Source organism: Lithobates pipiens, unplaced genomic scaffold (assembly GCF_037356315.1).
Source record: "Lithobates pipiens isolate NorthernLeopardFrog02 unplaced genomic scaffold, aLitPip1_a1.2 Scaffold_27, whole genome shotgun sequence".
NCBI lineage: Eukaryota > Metazoa > Chordata > Amphibia > Anura > Ranidae > Lithobates > Lithobates pipiens.
Window position 1 is genome coordinate 159,293,639 of NW_027507788.1, and position 19,795 is coordinate 159,313,433.

Genomic DNA, 19,795 nt, shown 5'->3' on the forward strand with positions numbered 1-19,795 from the left:
ACTTGCCACGTCACTTGCCACAAGATGTGGATTGTCCACTTTCCACGTCACCTGCCATGCCATCTGCCACAAGTTGTGGATTGTCCACTTACCACGTCACCAGCCACATCACCTGCCACAAGTTGTGGATTGTCCACTTGCCACACCACTTTCCACGTCACCTGCCACGTCACCTGACACAAGATGTGGATTGTCCACTTGCCACGTCACCAGCCACATCACCTGCCACAAGTTGTGGATCGTCCACTTGCCACGTCCCTTGCCACGTCCCCTGCCACGTCACCTGCCACAAGTGGATTGTCCACTTGCCACGTCACTTGCCACGTCACCTGCCACAAGTTATGGATTGTCCACTTGCCACGTCACATGCCAGTCACCTGCCACAAGTTGTTGATTTTCCACTTGCCACGTCACCTGCCAAGTCACTTGCCGCGTCACCTGCCAGGTCACTTGCCACGTCACCTGCCACAAGTTGTCTATTGTCCACTTTCCACGTCACTTGCCACTTCACCTGCCACGTCACTTGCCACAAGTTGTGGATTGTCCACTTGCCACATCACTTGCCACCTGCCATGTCACTTGCCACAAGTTGTGGATTGTCCACTTGCCACGTCACTTGCCACAAGTTGTGGATTGTCCACTTGCAATTGCAATTGTTTAAAATATTTTTCTAATGGTTTTTCATCATTTGCAATCATTTTTGAGATTTTTAATGTAAAAAAAAAGGTCACCTTTAAAAACGCATATAAACGCAAACGCGGCTAAACGCGGTTGCCGCGTTCAGCCGCGTTTAGCCGCGTTTAGCCCCGTTTTGCGTCTGAAACGCAGAAATTTTTGTCTCTGAACGCATTTTTTTGCTTCTGGAAAAACGTGATTAAACGCAACTGCATATAAACGCAAAAAAACGAGACTGTGTGCATGGACACATAGGATAACATTGAATGAGTTCAGGTGCAGTTGAAAAAACTGTCCAACTGCATCTGAACGCGCGTTTAACTGCGTCTCGTGTGCATGAGGCCTAACTGGTTGGGCCACCCTTAGCAGCAACAACTGCAATCAAGCGTTTGCGATAACGTGCAATGAGGCTTTTACAGCGTCCTGGAGGAATTTTGGCCCACTCATCTTTGCAGAATTGTCCTAATTCAGTTACATTAGAGGGTTTTCGAGCATGAACGGCCTTTTTAAGGTCATACCACAACATCTCAATAGGATTCAGGTCAGGACTTTGGCTAGGCCACTCCAAAGTCTTCATTTTGTTTTTCTTCAGCCATTCGGTGGTGGACTTGCTGGTGTGTTTAGGATCATTGTCCTGCTGCAGAACCCAAGTTCGTTTCAGCTTGAGTACACGAACAGATGGTCGGACATTCTCCTTCAGGATCTCTTGGTAGACAGCAGAATTCATAGTTCCTTTTATCACGGCAAGTCTTCCAGGTCCTGAAGCAGCAAAACAGCCCCAGACCATCACACTACCACCACCATATTTTACTGTTGGTATAATGTTCTTTTTATGAAATGCAGTGTTCCTTCTACGCCAGATATACTTGGACACACACCTTCCAAAGAGTTCCACTTTTGTCTCATCGGTCCACAGAATGTTGTCCCAAAAGTCTTGGGGATCATCAAGATGTGTTGTGGAGAAATTGAGACGAGCTTTGATGTTCTTTTTGCTCAGCAGTGGTTTTCTCCTTGGAACTCTGCCATGCAGGCCAATTTTGCCCAGTCTTTTCCTGATGGTGAAGGCATGAACGCTGACCTTAACTGAGGCAAGTGAGGCCTGCAGTTCCTTGGACGTTGTTGTGGGGTCTTTTGTGACCTCTTGGATGAGTCGTCGCTGCGCTCTTGGGGTAATTTTGGGCGGCCGGCCACTCCTGGGAAGGTTCACCACTGTTCCATGTCTTCGCCATTTGTGGATAATGGCTCTCACTGTGGTTCGCTGGATTCCCAAAGCTTTGGAAATGGCTTTATAACCCTTTCCAGACTGATAGATCTCAATTACTTTCTTTCTCAATTGTTCCTGAATTTCTTTGGGTCTCGGCATGATGTGTAGCTTTTAAGGATCTTCTGGTGGACCTTACTGTGTCAAGCAGCTCCTATTTAAGTGATGCCTTGATTGTGAACAGGTGTGGCAATAATCAGGCCTGGGTGTGGCTAGAGAAATTGAACTCAGGTGTGGACAACCACAGTTATAGTATGTTTTAACAAGGGGGGCAATCACTTTTTCACACAGGGCCACGATGGTTTGGATTTTTTTCACCTTTAATAATAAACACCTTCATTTACAAATTGCATTTTGTGTTTACTTGTGTTGTCCTTGACTATTGTTTAAATTGGTTTGATGTTCCGAAACACTTAAGTGTGACAAACATACAAAGGAACAGGAAATGAGGAAGGGGGCAAACACTTTTTCACACCACTGTATATATGTGTGTGTGTGTGTGTGTGTAAAGTATATATGGCGTTTTTCACACAGGCGTATTAACATATACACTTATGCAAACGCAGTGTGTACTGGACTCATCTGATGCTCTGAATTTTACAGCCACCTTGCGTTATCAGCGATGCATCATCTGCGCAGCTGTCAAAATTACAGCATCAGTTGTACTTCTGTAGCCACAACACTGCCTTTATATATATATATATGCCTATATATATGTGTATATCTGTGTGAGTGTATGTGTATATATATATATATATATATATATATATATATATATAAAACCTTTGAAAAACAGCGCTGGTCTAAACAAAGTGCTAGACAAATATATATGAAAAAATCAAGTGTAAATAAAACAAAAACTTGATATAAGTGTTAATACTGACAGTAGTAAGTTCTTGCTGCAACCCAATGCGAGACACACACAATATACAACAATCAAAAAATATAGCTGCGCTAAAACTTATAAAACAAAATTATAAAGTGACATAATTTTTCTAATTTACAAAAAATCCCAAAAACATGCAAAAATAGTGCCAAAATAATGATTTCCAGGCATATAAGCAGTCCAAAGAAAAGGAAAGATGGATAGGATGCTGAATCTTAGTCCATTTTCGGTGACTCTCAAAAACCACCCTTTACACACGTAGCAGGTGCACCCAGAGTAGAAAGAGATTATCCACCACCAAATTAGAGGAGGCTTACCAGCTGTCAAGATCTCTTTTTAAGGAGATCATACGGGCTTGTAAAATGTTACGTTCCTGGTCCCCACACTGGGCTCTGTTGGTAACACCAATCTATCTGCTCCCTCTTTATGGTATATCTCGTTCCACCACATTCATTTAGTACGGCAAAGAGAGAAGAAAAAAAGCTCCCATAGCATAATTCCGTAAAGATTTATTAAAATATAAAAAGTAAAGTAACAACTCACGAATTCCCAGCAGAGTATAAGCGTATAGCGTATAAAAAACGAGCCGGCCGGCTCTCTCTTGTTTGCACTGCCCGCCCTTCCGGATTAACGTGGAAATGCGGTGACGTCAGCACGCCGCTAACCCTACGTCGTTTCGTCAAAAGTGACTTCTTCCTGGGGTACGAGCGGCATGCTGACCCACCGCCATAAGTACTCACTGGTGATTGTAACCGCCCATTTCCGAGCTCCTGGTCACAGTTCCCAATTCGCCATCTTAGAATAGGGCAATCTGCCCATACTAGATCATCACCTGTTCCAAAGGGAAAAGGAACCCTTTGTTTCCCAAACAAAAATAGCAAGTTTACACCTACATAGGAACAATATGCCTAAGGAACCAATTTGTTTGTTTAATTCATCAACAGAGGTGTCTGTATCCGAACGCGCAAATTCCCTATGCGCAAGTTATTTAACAATCACATACTTCCTAACTAAATAAGGGGTATGTATTAAGATCAGTAATTAAATTGTTACACCAGTCCATACAACCAATAGAATGGATAAAAATACACAACCTATATTAAAAAACGTTCCTCATCTAGGGGTATAATCAAAAACATACCACTATCGGGAACTTATTAAAAAATGAATGAACAAAAATAAAGATGAATTCTTGTCTTTCTACTCTTTCTACTCTGGGTGCACCTGCTACGTGTGTAAAGGGTGGTTTTTGAGAGTCACCGAAAATGGACTAAGATTCAGCATCCTATCCATCTTTCCTTTTCTTTGGACTGCTTATATGCCTGGAAATCATTATTTTGGCACTATTTTTGCATGTTTTTGGGATTTTTTGTAAATTAGAAAAATTATGTCACTTTATAATTTTGTTTTATAAGTTTTAGCGCAGCTATATTTTTTGATTGTTTATATATATATATATATATATATATATATATATATATATATATATATATATATATATATATATATATATAATCTCTGTGTGTAATTGTATAGTTAATGTATTTGTAACCTGCTGTTGGTGTATTTTTCACTGCAGTTAAGAAAGTTTTTACTTTCATTTTTGGCCACGGGAGAAGGAAGAAGTTATTCTCTGGCAGAGATCTCCTGATATCTCCACCTCTGGGCTGGAGAAGCCAGAAAGGAGAACTTGAAAGAGAAGCACAGAGATAAAGTGGCATCTCTGTTTACTAAACATGCCGTTTCTGTTGCAGTCAATGCAGCTGTTCTGTGTTCTGAGATGAGAAGAGAAAAAATAGTTCTCCAGCACTCATCTCGGTATATTAAACCTGCAATGCTCTGAGATAAGCAGAGATCATCCTGATCTCAGCTTATCAAAGTTTACTAAACGGACACCATGGATGGGTTCACTCTGAGAATACGTTGGAAGAAGAGAGAGAATAGACCATTAGTTTGCTTAGGACTACTCTCAATTTTGTAACTACGACAGAGGGAAGAAAGCCAGGACACTTCTTTAATGTGAACAGAGGTGAGGCATCTCCATTCTACCGAGTGTGACACTGAATGCGGACATCCCTTGGGGTGGGAGTTTTTTTTTCATGGGGTTATCCAACTGGTTCTGGTTCTAGGTTGGGGTTGAAAAAAAAAAAGCACATATACTTTTGAGAATGACAGGGTTGGAGTCATGATTGGTTCAGTTATGAAACCATTGATATGTCCAATGATACTATTTATAATGAATGTTGTTTTTTTTCCGTTGATCTTGATGTAACCCATGTTGGATATACTGCCTGTATAATACTCGTGTGCGCAATATAAATCTTAAAAAAATAATAATAATTTTGTTGATATTGCTGCAGAGCGGAGAGCTGGCAATCTACTATGAGCTGGAAGATGGAGAATGTAACTCTTCGAGGGGAATTGTGGAAGTGTGCCCAGACACTCACAGGTGACATCCTAGATGTTGTGTAATGATCCAGTGACGCTCTTGTGTGTGATGATGAATTATCTCTCAAATTGCCTTGATTTTCTCTGTGATTGTTAAATCATGTATTGCTGCGTGTAATGCCCTGTACACACGGTCAGGCATTCCAATGACAAAATCCGACGGATTTTTTCCGATGGATTTTGGCCCAAACTTGTCTTGCATACACACGGTCGCACAAAGTTGTCAGAAAATCCAATCATTCAGAACACGGTGACATAGAACACGGTGACATAGAACACGTACAACGGGACTATAAAGAGGGCAGTAGCCAATAGCTTTCATCTTGTGATTTATTCTGAGCATGCGTGGCACTTTGTCCGTCGGAATTGTCTACACACGATCGGATTTTGTTGTTGGAAAATTTTGATCCTGCTCTCAAACTTTGTGTGTTGGAAATTTTCAACGGAAAAAGTCAGATGGAGCCCACACATGATCGTATTTTCCGACCAACAAGATCCAATCGAACATTTTCCGTTGGAAAGTCTGACTGTGTGTACAAGGCATAAGACTTCTCTTGTGCTGTCACTCTTCTCTGGAACTCTCTCACAATGTTTCCCCAATGCCCATCAATTCAGAGTAGTTTATCTCATTCATCTATTTTTTCCATCATCTCTCCACTATAGTACTTCTCTAAGAACCATCATAAGCAGATGGAAATTTCCGAGATGGAAATGAACACTTTATTAGTTTACATGGCCGCCCTTATACCCCAATTGATTGTAAGTTCTTCTATCTTCTTCCTTATATCCTAAAAGATTGTAAGCTATTTTACCGTCTATATCCTCCCTTACACCCTAATGGATGTAAGTTCTTCTACCTTCTTTATCCTCTCTTTTACCCCAATATATTGTAAGCTCCCCACACCCTAATGGATTGTAAGCTCTTCTACCTTCTATATAGTCCATAATAGTTTGTAAGCTCTTCCATATTCTGTGTTCTCTCTTACACCTTAGAAGATTGCAAGCTTTTCTGCCTTCTGTGTCCTCCCCTATAGTTATATAGTAGGCGAGGTTGAAAAAAGACACAAGTCCATCAAGTCCAACCTATGTGTGTGATTATATGTCAGTATTACATTGTATATCCCTGTATGGTTTGGTCGTTCAGGTGCTTATCGAATAGTTCTTTGAAATTATCGATGCTTCCGCCTGAGACCACTGCCTGTGGAAGAGAATTCCACATCCTTACCGCTCTTACAGTAAAGAACCCTCTATGCAGTTAAAGGTTAAACCACTTTTCTTCTAATTTTAGTGAATGGCCGCGTGTCTTATTAAATTCACTTTCACGGGAAAGCTTTATCCCTATTGTGAGGTCACCAGTACGGTATTTGTACATTGAAATCATATCCCCTCTCAAGTCTCCTCTCCAGAGGGAATAAGTTCAGTGCTTGCAACCTTTCTTCATAGCTAATGTCCTCCAGACCCTTTATTAGTTTTGTTGCCCTTATCTGGACTCTCTTTAGTTCCAGTACATCCTTCCTGAGGACCGGTGCCCAGAACTGGACAGCATACTCCAGGTGCGGCTGGACCAGAGTCTTGTAGAGAGGGAGAATTATCGCTTTATCTCTGGAGTTGATCCCCTTTTTAATGCATGCCAATATTCTGTTTGCTTTGTTGCATGCCATTGCTGAGCCCATCATCTACTAGAACCCCCAGGTCCTTTTCCATCCTGGATTCACCCAGAGGTTCTCCCCCCAGTGTATAGATTGCATTCATATTTTTGCCACCCAAATTCATTATTTCACATTTTTCTACATTAAACCTCATTTGCCATGTAGTTGCCCACCCCATTAATTTGTTCAGATCTTTTTGCAAAGTTTCCACATCCCGCAGGGAAGTTATTGCCCTGCTTAGCTTAGTATTGTCCGTTGTTATTACTAAAATCTTGTATATAGTCCCTTATCATCCCCTCCAAGACCTTGCATACAATTGGTGTTAGGCTAACTGGTCTCTAATTCCCAGGGTTTTATCTTGGCCCTTTTTTAAATATTGATGCTACATTGGCTTTTCTCCAATAAGCTGGTACCATTACAGTCAGTAGACTGTTCGTAAAAATTAGGAACAATTATCTGGCAATTACTTGACTGCGTTCCTTAAGGACCCTCGGGTGCAAGCCATCTGGTCCTGGTGACTTATTAATGTTAAGATATTTTAAAGTCTATTCTCTGTTAGCCATGAGGGTGCTTCCTGTGCCATGTTATGAGGATAAACATTGCAGTTTTGGTTGCTGAAGCCCCCCCCCCCCCCCAATTCCCTTGAAGAAGAGGAGAAGAATAAATTCAATACCTTTTGCCATCTCTCCATCCTTAGTAACCAGATTCCCATCATCATTCTTTATGGGACCAATATAATCTGACCTACCTTTCTTACTATTTATGTACTTATTATATAATTTATTGTTGTTTTTTTTTTTACTCTCCTCCGCTATGTGCCTTTCGTGTTCTATCTTAGCCGCCCTGATTGCACCCTTACATTTCTTGTTGCATTCTTTGTAAAGTTGGAATGCTGATGATGATCCCTCAGCCTTGTATTTTTTGAATGCCTTCACATTTGCTCTTATAAGCATTTTTACGTTGGAGTTAAGCCACCCATGTTTGTTTTTGTTTTTTTGTTTTTTTTTGGCTTCTTTAAATGTCTTTCCCATTGGGATGCACTGTCTAATGCCCTTATTTTAATATGCTCTTAAAGCATACCCATTTTTCCTCTGTGTTCTTTGTTCATAAGGTTTTATCCCAATTATTATGTTCTAGCAAGGAACGTAGTTTAGGGAAATTGGCTCTTTTGAAATCCAGTGTCTTTTTATTCCCCCTATGTTTCCTATTTGTGTGATTTATAATAAAACAAATTGACCTGTGATCACTGTTTCCTAAACTGCCCCGCATTTCCACATCAGTGATCAGATCTGTATTGTTGATAATCAGTAGGTCTAGTAACGCTTTGTTTCTAGTTGGTGCATTTGCCATCTGACCCATGAAATTTTCCTGCAAGACATTTGGAAACTGGTGAGCCTTGGATGGTTCTTTCCCCCCAGTCTATGTCTGGATAATTATAATCCTCCATTATAATGACACTTCCCATTCTTCCTGCTGCTAATCCAAATTGTGATAGGAGGTCCACCTCCTCCCTCTGGTTAGGGGGCCTATAGCATACTCCCAGTATTACTTTCCCCGTAGTTTCCTCCCTTTGTAGCTCTACCCATAAGCATTGCACCTCCTCCCTTGCCATCGACTAGTTTAAAATCCCCTCTAACTTTTTTTGCCATCTTCACTCCCAGCAGATCTGCATCTTCCCCATTTTTAGGTGCAGCCCATCCCTTCTATAGAGCTGGTAACCGATTGAGAATTTGCCCCAGTTCTCCAGAAACCCAAACCCCTCTTTTCTACACCAGCTCCTCAGCCACTTGTTTACTTCCTTAATCTCCCTTTGTGGTGTGACTCGCGGTACCGATAATATTTCTAAGAATACTACCTTGGAGGTCCTTTTTCCTCGATTTAGTTCCTAAGTCCTAACTTCCTCTGACTTTGTCAATTGAATGTCAATTTCCCCCAGCCCCTCACAGTAATCTGTCCACCAGATCCATGATGACCCTAAAATACCCTAATAGATTATAAGCTCTTCCACTTCTGTATACTACTTTATACCCCAATAGACTGTATACTCTTCCAGCTTCTGTAGCCACCATTATACTCTAATAGACTGTAAGCTCTTCTTCTTTCTTTATTCTCTTTTATACCCTAAGGCTGGATTCACACCTATGCATTTTTAGTGCTTTTTGCATTTTGCAGATTTGCACTACTCAACATGTTCCATAGGAAACCATGCTAAATGGACTGTAGTGCAAATCTGCAAAAAGCACTAAAAATGCATAGGTGTGAATCCAGCCTAAGGGCTAGTTTACATTTGCTTCAAAATGTGGCATCGGACACGCTTTTTTAAAGCACTCTGAATGCCAATCAAAGCTCTGTCACTAAATTAAAATGGTTCACTTACAGTACTGTTCACACTGCTGTGATTACTTTGCTTAAAAAATCATACCCAATGTTGCTTTCTCCATAGAAGTCTATGGCAAAGCTTGCTTACAGCACCTGAAGCTTTTGAGAGGCTTTTATTCAGCATTAGCTTTGCTTTGTTTAGGAAGTATTGTAGGTATGAGATATCCCAGGATGCACTAGGAAACCAACAAGCGAACCGGAAAGATGTCATCAGCGGACACTTCTGGTTCATGTGTATATATTCTGGGAATGTCTGGTGCTGACATTACATCTGGTGTACAGCCTGAAGCAGCAGGAAGGTGACCCGGGTCTGGACTTGAGCAGAGCAACTAGCAGACAGCACAGGTGTGTGCAACATGCAAACGCGGACTGAGTGGCAGAGGACTGAGTGGCAGAGGATCAGCTGAGCTGAGGGACTGGAGCAGGAAAAACTAAAAGCTGTCACACATGGTGAACATTGTTGGAGCAATTCAGTAGGAGGTGAGCAGGGACCAGAGAGAGAGAGGAGGATCAACAAATCAGAGGATCAGCAGAGCTGGGGGTTACTACTGAGTGGGGGATCAGCAATTCTGGGATACTACTACGCAACAGATCTGCTGAACAAGGGAACTAATAAGCTGGAGATGTACTGAACAGGGGTACTAATGAGCTGGGAATCTGCTGAGTGGGGGCACTAATGAGCCTGGGTTCTACTGGGCCCCTTTAAAACAAATAGAAAATTAACACAAACTGAGCATTCGCCAAACTTCATTAAAGCTTCAAAAAAGAATTGCCAAAGCATCACTGAAGCATCACTGAAGCATCACCGAAGCATCACAGAGCATCAAAAAAGCATGTTGAAGCGATAGGCATTTTTTTTAATCTTTAAAATTTTTTTATTTTATTTGCTTTATATTCAGATTCACAAATATTGCCACAAAATAATCACATACAATAATTCCCCTTACAAACAAATTTCCCTTATCCCCCCCTCCCATCCCCCCTCCCCCTATCAGCCCTCTCCCCCTCCCATTCCCTCCGACGATAATATTCAATTCACAATTATACCAAAAAAAGGAAATTTTAAATAACATCAAACTTAAACAAATTACTCATTCCCTTCTCCCATCCCCCTCCCCACCTCTCATTCATTCCCTCCATCATCCATCACTCTTACAACTTACTCACCCTTTCTCATTTCTCACCCCACTTTCCCCATATTTTAACAAACTTCCCATAATTACCTCTTTTCCTATATATGTATTCCTCCTTTTTTATGTTATCTTTCACCCTTTCCATCCATTCCTTTACTGTAGGCGCTTCCCTCCTCTGCCATTTAAACGCAATTAATTTCCTCCCCTGAAAAAGGCATCTAATAACAGCTATGTGGATATCCCCTCGTACCTCCTCTTCTTCTATCAATCCCATTATACAGATTTTAGCTTCTACTTCCAGTGATAACCCAAACACTTTATTAATTTTCCCTATTATTCCTACCCAATATCTGTATAATCTTGGGCATCACCAAATCATATGTATTAGATCTCCTCTTCGGTCTCCACACCTTTGGCATTCTGCGTCCTGTCTACTCCCAAATCTAAACAATTTAAGAGGAGTGTAGTATACCCTATGGATTAAATACATTTGAGATATAATATGTGATGGCGATAAGGAAACTTTCGCCCCCAATGCCAGAACCTTTTCCCACTGTTCTACCGATATTGGGCCCACCTCTCTTTCCCATTTTACCTTTTTTTTCTCCTCTATTACCCCTTCTTGTTCTGTTCCCTTTAGATACCTATAGATCTCAGAAATACCTCCTTTCGATATATTATAACTTATAATTCTCCTTAGTACAGGCATCTTACTCCATTCCAACTTCCTGTCTCTAAATTGTGCCTCTAACGCATGTTTAATTTGTATATAATTAAGGAGGTAATAAGCCGGCAACCCATATTCATCCCTTAGTTCCTGAAATGTTTTCAGTCTCCCGTCCTTATATAACTGCGCTAAGAAGTGGACGCCCCTCCGATCCCATTCTGCTAATCTCCCCATTTTCTTAATTTCCTCCAAATTTTTATTTTCCCATATTGGTGAGAGTTCTGTATATCCTCTATACCCCAATATTACTTTTACCTCCTCCCAACACTTTACCATCAGTTGGACTGTCGGGCAGCTGGTCCTAAATGAGTCGGCTTCCACTGCTTCCGCGACCGTATTATGTGGAGTATCCCTCCCCAGGGGACCACCCCCCTTTCCTGTCACTGCTACTAAGTTACCTCCCCTCATATACTGTAATTGGGCAGCCAGAAAATAGTATCTCATATTAGGTAGTGCCATCCCACCCATTTCCCTTGGTCTCTGTAGTACTTGTAAGCTGATTCTTGCCACACTGTTCTTCCATATCACCTCTCTAAACAAACTTTCTATTTTTTTAAACCAATATTTTGGAATCCAAACCGGTGAGTTTTGTATAACATATAATATTTGAGGCATCCACACCATCTTAATTAAGTTGCACCTACCGGCTACTGACAAGGGGAGGTTCTTCCATATTCTGATTTTACGCTTTAATTTTGCCATAAGTGGAACTAAATTCCCTGCTATATACTGCCTTGGGTCTGCCGTCATATTCACTCCCAAGTACTTCATTTGTTTAACTATTTCTATTTGGGATACCTGTACTGGCAGTGGGGTATCGAGGGGATCCACTGGTAGGAGAGCAGATTTTTCCCAGTTAATTTCAAGTCCAGAGAAATACCCGAATTCTTTTATCAGGGTCATTGCCGCCACCAATGAGGGCCCCGTGTCCCCTAAAAACAACAGTATATCGTCTGCATACAAAGCAACCTTTTCCTCTTCATTCCCTCTTTTAAACCCCCGGATATCCTGCGCCTCTCTCAAGGCTATAGCCATAGGCTCCATCGAGAGGGCGAAAAGCAGGGGCGACAAAGGGCACCCCTGTCTTGTCCCCCTCTCCAAATGGAATCCCTCTGAACATTCCCCATTTATTCTCACTTTCGCCCTTGGATCTGTATACAGTACTCTTATCCATTGCATAAATCTCGGACCAAATTGAAATTCCGCCAACACCCTCCTCAAATAATGCCACTCCACACTATCGAAGGCTTTTTTCGCATCTAGGGACATAACTGCTCTATTCCCTTTGTTTTCTGTAGGAATCTGAATGTTTAAATAGGCACGTCTCACATTCATATTTGTGGACCGCCCTGGGATGAACCCAGTTTGGTCCTGATGTACTAATTTTGATATTATATTTTTTACCCTTGTTGCAAGTACTTTTGCCAAGATTTTAACATCTGAACACAGTAATGATATAGGTCTATATGATGCGGTCTCCAATTGGTTTTTCCCTTCTTTTGCTAGGACCACCACTGTGGCCTCCATCATTGATTGCGGCAGCTGTCCCGCTTCAAAAGCCCCATTGAGCACCTGTAGGAGAGCCGGTAAAAGTATCTCCCCAAATTTTTTATAAATCTCTATCGGCAGTCCATCCGGACCTGGGGCTTTCTGATTTGTCATTTCTGCTGTTACTTTTTGCAGCTCCTCCAGGGTCAATGGTGCTTCCAAGCCCTCCCTATCTTCCTCCGACAGCCTGGGTAATGTTATTTTCCCAAAAAATTCCTGCATCTCCCCCTCTACTTCGGAGTTTGAAACTTTATATAGTTCCTCATAATATTTTCTAAACTCTTCCACTATTTCAGGTGTTGACTTCCTCATACCTCCCTCCCTGTCCAATATCGCCGGTATTATTGGGGACAAACTATTTGATTTAGCAATCAATGACAATACCCTCCCCACTTGTTCCCCTTCGCCAAAGAAGGACTGCCTCTGGAACTGCCTTTTCTTCTCCTCTTTCTCCCATATAAGTCTTTTATATTCTACCTGATTTTTCTCCCATTCCTTGGAGCTTTCTTCTGAGGGGGCCCTTATATACCTCTCTTCTGACCTCTTTACCCTTTCTTTTGCTTCTATTTCCTTTGCTAACCCATTCTTCTTAATCTGCGATATCTTTTTTATTAGTTCCCCCCTTAAGAAGGCTTTCAAGGTATCCCACATTATTCCCAGGGACGTAGATCCCACATTTATGCTCAAAAATTCTTTTAGATTTTCTTTTACCCCCTCCATGTTATCCATTAGTTCTAACCAAAATGGATTTATCTTCCATTCCCTTCTGCTACATCCTCTCCCTATTGTCATTAAAAACATTACCGGTGAATGGTCCGAAATTCCCCTTGGCTCGTACTCCACTTTCTCCACCATCCCCAGCGCCTCTTCATTACACAGCACCATATTGATCCTGGACAAGGTGGAGTACGTCTTAGAGTGACAAGAATACTGTTTTTTTAAGGGATTCCACCTTCTCCATATATCCACAAAACCTGTTTCTTCACAGAATTGAAATAACAACCCATTAGGTCCCTCCCTACTACCGACCTTCTGTGGGAACCTATCTATTTTTTGATCCATTATCATATTAAAGTCCCCTGCTATTATGACTGGGATTCCAGGCTTATCCTTTATAAACTTCAGCAGTTCATATAATATTTCTGCATTAAATGGTGGTGGGATATACACAGTTGCAATCACACATACTCTATCTTCTATACCACAGAGAAGGAACACATATCTCCCTTTAACATCTATGATGCTCTGCCTGCAGGTTAGACCCGACCCAGGATCTATTAAGACGCTCACTCCCCTTGAGTAGGAGGTGTATGTAGAATGATATTGTATCCTATATTTTCTGTGTCTTAGCACACTGATTGTATCTCGGTCCAGGTGGGTCTCCTGCAAACAGAGCATCCCATAATTACCCATATTCCCCATGGAAAATAACGCACGTCTCTTCAGCTGTTCCTTCACCCCCCGTACATTCCAAGAACAGATTTTAACCTTTTTAGTGAAGTTCCCTACCTTACTGCTTACTCCCATATTTAAAGCCTAAAAACACAATATCATACTTTTATTCTCCATTCTACGTGCTTTCTCTGTGTTTTCACACGTGATCTCCCCCTTTACTTTTTTTTTTTTTTTTTCCCCTGTGCTCCAAAATTTTAGTCCCACACATATTTTGTATCTCATATTTACCATATTTCTTATGCACATTTTACACACATTTTATATAAATTGAACAATATTATTTCCTTGTGCCTCCCTTAATTTCATTTTCTTGTGCCCTTTTTCACTGACCACCGTATTTAATGCAATTTCACACATCAACTTTATACTTAAATATTTTTTGTGCAATTAATAATCCTTTACCATGCCTACCTATATCCTTTCCTATCCTTTCAACCTCCTTTCTCTCGCTATCATTCATCCATTCATACTCCCCATCCCTTTTTTCTTTCCCCTCCCCAACCCTCCCATGCCCCACTTGGGCCCTTCTAAGGGGCTTCCAACATGACCGTTTTTACCTCCCAGGGTGATATATCCTCCCCACCTACTCGCCCTACCCACCCACTCCCATTACTCTTATTTCTATAACAAAAAATTAGTACACATTACTGCCGAGAGAAAAAAAAAAAAAAAGGGAAGGGGGGAAGAAGAGAGGGAGGGAGACAAACAGAGCAATATGGGGGCATTCCCTCTTAGTCCGGAAAAAAGAAAAAAAAGAAAAAAAAAAAGGAAAAAAATGTCCATTTTCTTTCTGTTTTCATATTACAGCATTCCCCTCTGTTGCAGCAGACATTTATTTTCCTCCAACCACGACTTAACTTCTTCTGGACTATTAAAAAATATGTTTTCCCCAAATGCTGATACCCTCAACTTTGCCGGATAAAGCAATGCATAATTCACTTTAAGACTCTGCAATTTCTTTTTGCACTCTATAAACTTGGCTCTCTGTCCTTGCAGCTCTGGGGAAAAATCCGGATACAATGAAGTCTTTATCCCATTATATTCAAGATTACGCAGTTCTCTTGCTCTTTGAAGGATAACAACTTTATCTCTATAGGACAGCAATTGGATGATTATGGGTCTAGGATGACTTCTTCCTTCCACCATCCTAAACGGAATTCTATACGCCCTTTCGATTGCAAAAAATCTTGATAGCTTCTCACTCCCTACTTTATCCTTTATCCATATTTCCATAAATTCAGCAAGATCATTGCCTTCACTTTTCTCCGGAAAACCTAAGACTCTGATATTTTTCCTGCGTATAATATTTTCCATATTGTCCATTTTAGCCATACACAAATTTAACTGGCCCTTCATCATTTGCATCTCCTGTTTCAGCGGGAGTACATCATCCTCCACCTGGCTGACTCTCTCCTCCATATCTGATATACGGGCCACAGTTTTCTGTACTTCATTTTTAAGATTTAACCCATCTTCTCTTATCTGCTTTAATTGATCTGATACATCATCCAATGATAATTTACATCTATTCACCGCAGAAAGAATTTCTTTTAGTGATGGTTCTTTACCTTTTGCCCAAATTTCTCCTTCTGTACTTATCTCAGTGTCCCGTCCAGTCCCCCTCTCTGAGGGATTACTCACGGACGCTTGTGCTTCCGATATTCCACCCATTACACCCGTAGTGTCCGACCGGACTGCCACACATATTGCTTTATTTAAACTTGTCGGCTCTATTTCGGTCGTCAAGCCCTGGCTTTTCCTTCCGACCGTTTGCACGGCTGCAGTACTCTGCGGCCGCCCCTCTCCGACTTGCACGTTCTTTTTGGGTGTTTGGTTTGGAGTCTGATTAGGCGTATGGGCATATCGCTCCAGTTTAGAAGCGGCGGCAGCAGCAGCAACGCCTGTCAGCCCGGTCGAGTGACCAGCCTTATCTTTGGAACTACGTAATGTTTGTGATCCATTATGTGTGGTCGCCTCCTCCACCCCCCTTTTCCTGGTCATACCTTCAGGTCTTCCGTCTCTTCCACCGGAGGGGGGGGGTATCGCTCAATCCCTCCCTTCGCTTTGATTCCCTCTCTCACAGGGTTTCTTACGTGGGGATCGATGTTCCTCTATGGGAGAGCTTCCTGTGGCGACCTCCACATACCTCCACTGTTGCGCCGTTCGGTCAACCGAATGTACCGTTACTCTCGCTTTGGTGGTGTCACAGCTTCGCAGCGTCCCCTCGTTTCGGCACCTCAACGCTCGGCTTCTCCTTCCCTCCTCCTCCTCCACACTACCTCGGCAGCATTAGTCTCTGGAGCGAGCAGTAGGTCTGAGCCCGCCGCGACCTCTCACCCTGACATCCGGTCACGCCCCTCCCCCAGAATGAGCGATAGGCATTTTAATGTGTGTTAAAGTTGAAGCAAGTGTGAATGAGCCCTAATAGAGTGTAAGCTCTTCTCCCTTATTTATCCTACCCTATAACCCAATAGATTGTAAGCTCTTTCACCTTCTGTATCCTCCTATATACTCCAATAGGTTGTAAGCTGTTCCACGACCTTTATTTTCCCTTGTACCCCAATAGACTGTAAGCTCTTCTATCTACTGTATCCTTCCTTTTTACAATAGACCGTTTCAAGGTGTGTACTATGTGTGGTCCCCCCTGTTTTGTAGTGGAGTAAACAAGCCATCGATTAATAGACCCTAATAAGAGTGAATAGTAATCATTGTTCCCATGCTATCTGTATCTCACAAGGATCACACAGTTCCTGGAGAAGCCCAAGCCCGGGGTGACGTCCTCCAGACTGGCTAGTGTTGTCTTCTACTGTTTCCGGAGGCAGACCTTGTCCACACTTGAGACCTTCCTGAACGACTACCAGAGCACTGAGGACCGGGTGCTGGGCAGATACATGGTGATTAAAATTACTGTTGGTAGCTGGAATCTCACTGTGCTTTAGAAACGACAATCCTAGCAGAAGTTTGAGGCCCACTTACCTAAGACCAGTGCTGGTCTCCATTATGGGTTTGGTGGTTGAAGCATGACACAATGAGGTCAATGTCTGCCATTCCCTTGCTCGAAAAGCATTGGCTGCAGTTAGACTTTATTTAGTAAGTCATCTCATATTCCTGGAGATTTATTGTGTAAAACCAGGACATAGGAGGACTGGCATTACTGACCCATACTTTTAAAATGCTAGATTCCTGCTTGTCATGATTATCTTGTGACTTCAGTATTTTTTTCAGTAGTTGTTCCCAAATGTTATCCTTATTCTTTGTCCCTGCCTCAAACTATCGAAGCCAGGCAGCAAGCATTTTCAGAAGTAGGTCTGTGTTCCTCCAAGTAGGTTACAATTTAACAAAATTGATCCATCCTCATGGCAGATGAGTGATGTCAGTGTCTCTGTTTCTGATGTCCACACAGGAATGGCTTATCAACATCTCCAAAGTTCCGGTGTTCGGGATGAAGCTGCCCACAGGATTCCAGCTGATTGGACAAGTGGTGAGCAAATGTTTATCAAAGTCTAAGTGTGTCTGAAAGGGAAGTTTCCATTTTAGGTGGAGTCTGGAGGGCTCAGTGGCCCACTGGCTTTCTGCCATAAAATACCCAGTGCCCTGTCATAATGGGCACATTATATCTGCAGAGCCAGGAGAACACTGTAAGGGTGCTGGGAACTCCATATAATGGGAACAACAGTTGTGCAGAACCTGGAACACTGATAGAGTCCCAGAGAAATAGAATAAACTAGCAATTGGTGAAACTGTAAACTATCCGTTCTGGGTAGAGTGACCCTTTAACAGAGATGATCCCTGTTTAACAGTTGTAGGATGTTCTCACATTTGTGCCAATCTACTGAAATGTTAGAGATTGTAAAACAGATTAACAGATGTATGGCCGGCTTAAAGCTGAACCCAAAAATTGTTTGTCTGTCGTGTAAGGACTAACCTGATTTTATAAATTAAATGGATTGCTCCTCTAGGCCTGCACACTATGTGGTTATTGATGAATCCAAAGTAAATTGTACAATCGGATTTTAACGTGTTCAGTTTACAGCTGGCCTCATACACCACCATCAGATTGTACAATCATTGGATTTACTAACCGCTATGAAGTACAAGGGTCCCTCTGATTGGATATAGTTGAATGAGTTGTTGAGGTAGGCCCTCACACTACAGATGGTTGGTAAGTCTGAAGGAGAGAGATTGTGCAATCAGATTGTGAGGTGTGTGGTTAGATTGTGTTGTACACAATGAGTTTGGTAACAGCTTGGGGGGAGGGGGGGGATATTCTGAAATACTGGTTCTTAGTTGCCATTAATGTATAACAACATCTCTGTGCAGGGATTGCCAGATTATACCAAGTGGTTGGCTCATTACTCCACAATGAAAAGTGAACCCCGAGTGAAATCGATTACTTGCCGTTCGTATGCCAGGTAAGAATTGTTAACCTCACCCACATCTTCCCATAATCCCCAGCCCAGCAGGGAAAGACTGAGAGACTGAATTGTAAAATCGTCTTTAATCGACTCTCCCTCTAACATATTGCGAGCCCCAGGAGCTGGAGAGGGAGGTGTTTAGGCAGCTTAGACTAAGTGTTGGAGACAGGGCCGGTGCTACCACTAGGCGGACTATGCAGCCGCCTAGGGCGCACTGCCACCTAGGGCGGCCGGCCGCTGGTTATCCTACTCCCGCACTGTCCATAGAGCTTGCACTATGCACCAGGCAGCCGCTCTGAGCCTCTGACATGTGTGAAGCAGCGCCCCAGGTCCCCGGTCTACGCCCCACCCCCCCGGTCTCCGCGCTGACACATCAGTGACATAATATGTGTTCACACTGTCCAGCACATTCCAGCGGCCATCCCACCCCCCAGCCCGCTCTCCGCTCTGACTAGGAGCGGAGATAGTTCTGAGTAGTTCTGAGTAACAGTGACATGTGTCCAGCAGCACCAGCCCATCCCACGCTCTCCGCTCTGACGTGTGTGTCCAATGACTACAAACCCCCTCCCCCCCCTCCCCCGAAGACGCTCTCCTGGACTGGCCGTGTCACACTGGAGTGGAGAGCATAGCATGGCGCCTGGCAGAGCCTGGAAGAGGCACAGACAGAGGCAGGTACAGGCGTACACATGAATTTTAGACAGGTTCATGTCCTCAGATACAAGTTTGCTGAGCCCAATACCATCACCTAGTGTGTGGTGAGTAAACACTGTTGCTGTCTTAGATAATAATGATATTGTATATATTGACAATGACATGCAATTTGCAAATGTTATGTGTGTATATGTATTTATATTCACTGATTTGCCAAAATGCCAAGTATGTACCGAGCCCCCCCCCCCCGTGAGGCTGCATTGGCAGTGGTGAAGCAGCATTGATTGGCACAGCTGAGACTGTATTTGATGGATTCAGGTGAGACTATTTGATGGGCACATATGAAACTATTTGAGGGGCACAGGTAAAGGAGCATTAATGGGCATGGGTGTCACTGCATTTGATGGGCACAGGTGAATTGCCATTAATGGGCAAAGGTGAGTGAGGCTGTATTTGATGGGTACAGGTGAGGCTACGTTTGATGGGTGCTGATGAGACTGCATTTGATGGGTGCTGATGGGGCTGCCTGCATTTGATGGACACAGGTGAGGATGCATTTGATGGGCGC

General features: G+C 42.6%; 1 protein-coding gene across 2 annotated transcripts in view; it reads left to right on the forward strand.

Annotated features, from left to right (window-relative positions):
* Window positions 1-19,795, forward strand: part of LOC143934296 (uncharacterized) — a 93,923-nt gene that overhangs the window by 26,158 nt on the left and 47,970 nt on the right. For both annotated transcript variants that reach the window (XM_077457761.1, XM_077457762.1), the window contains exons 7-10: window positions 5,183-5,271; window positions 16,899-17,055; window positions 17,565-17,642; window positions 18,482-18,573. In XM_077457761.1, coding sequence (XP_077313887.1) covers window positions 5,183-5,271; window positions 16,899-17,055; window positions 17,565-17,642; window positions 18,482-18,573 — 416 coding nt within the window. The remainder of the gene's footprint in view (window positions 1-5,182; window positions 5,272-16,898; window positions 17,056-17,564; window positions 17,643-18,481; window positions 18,574-19,795) is intronic.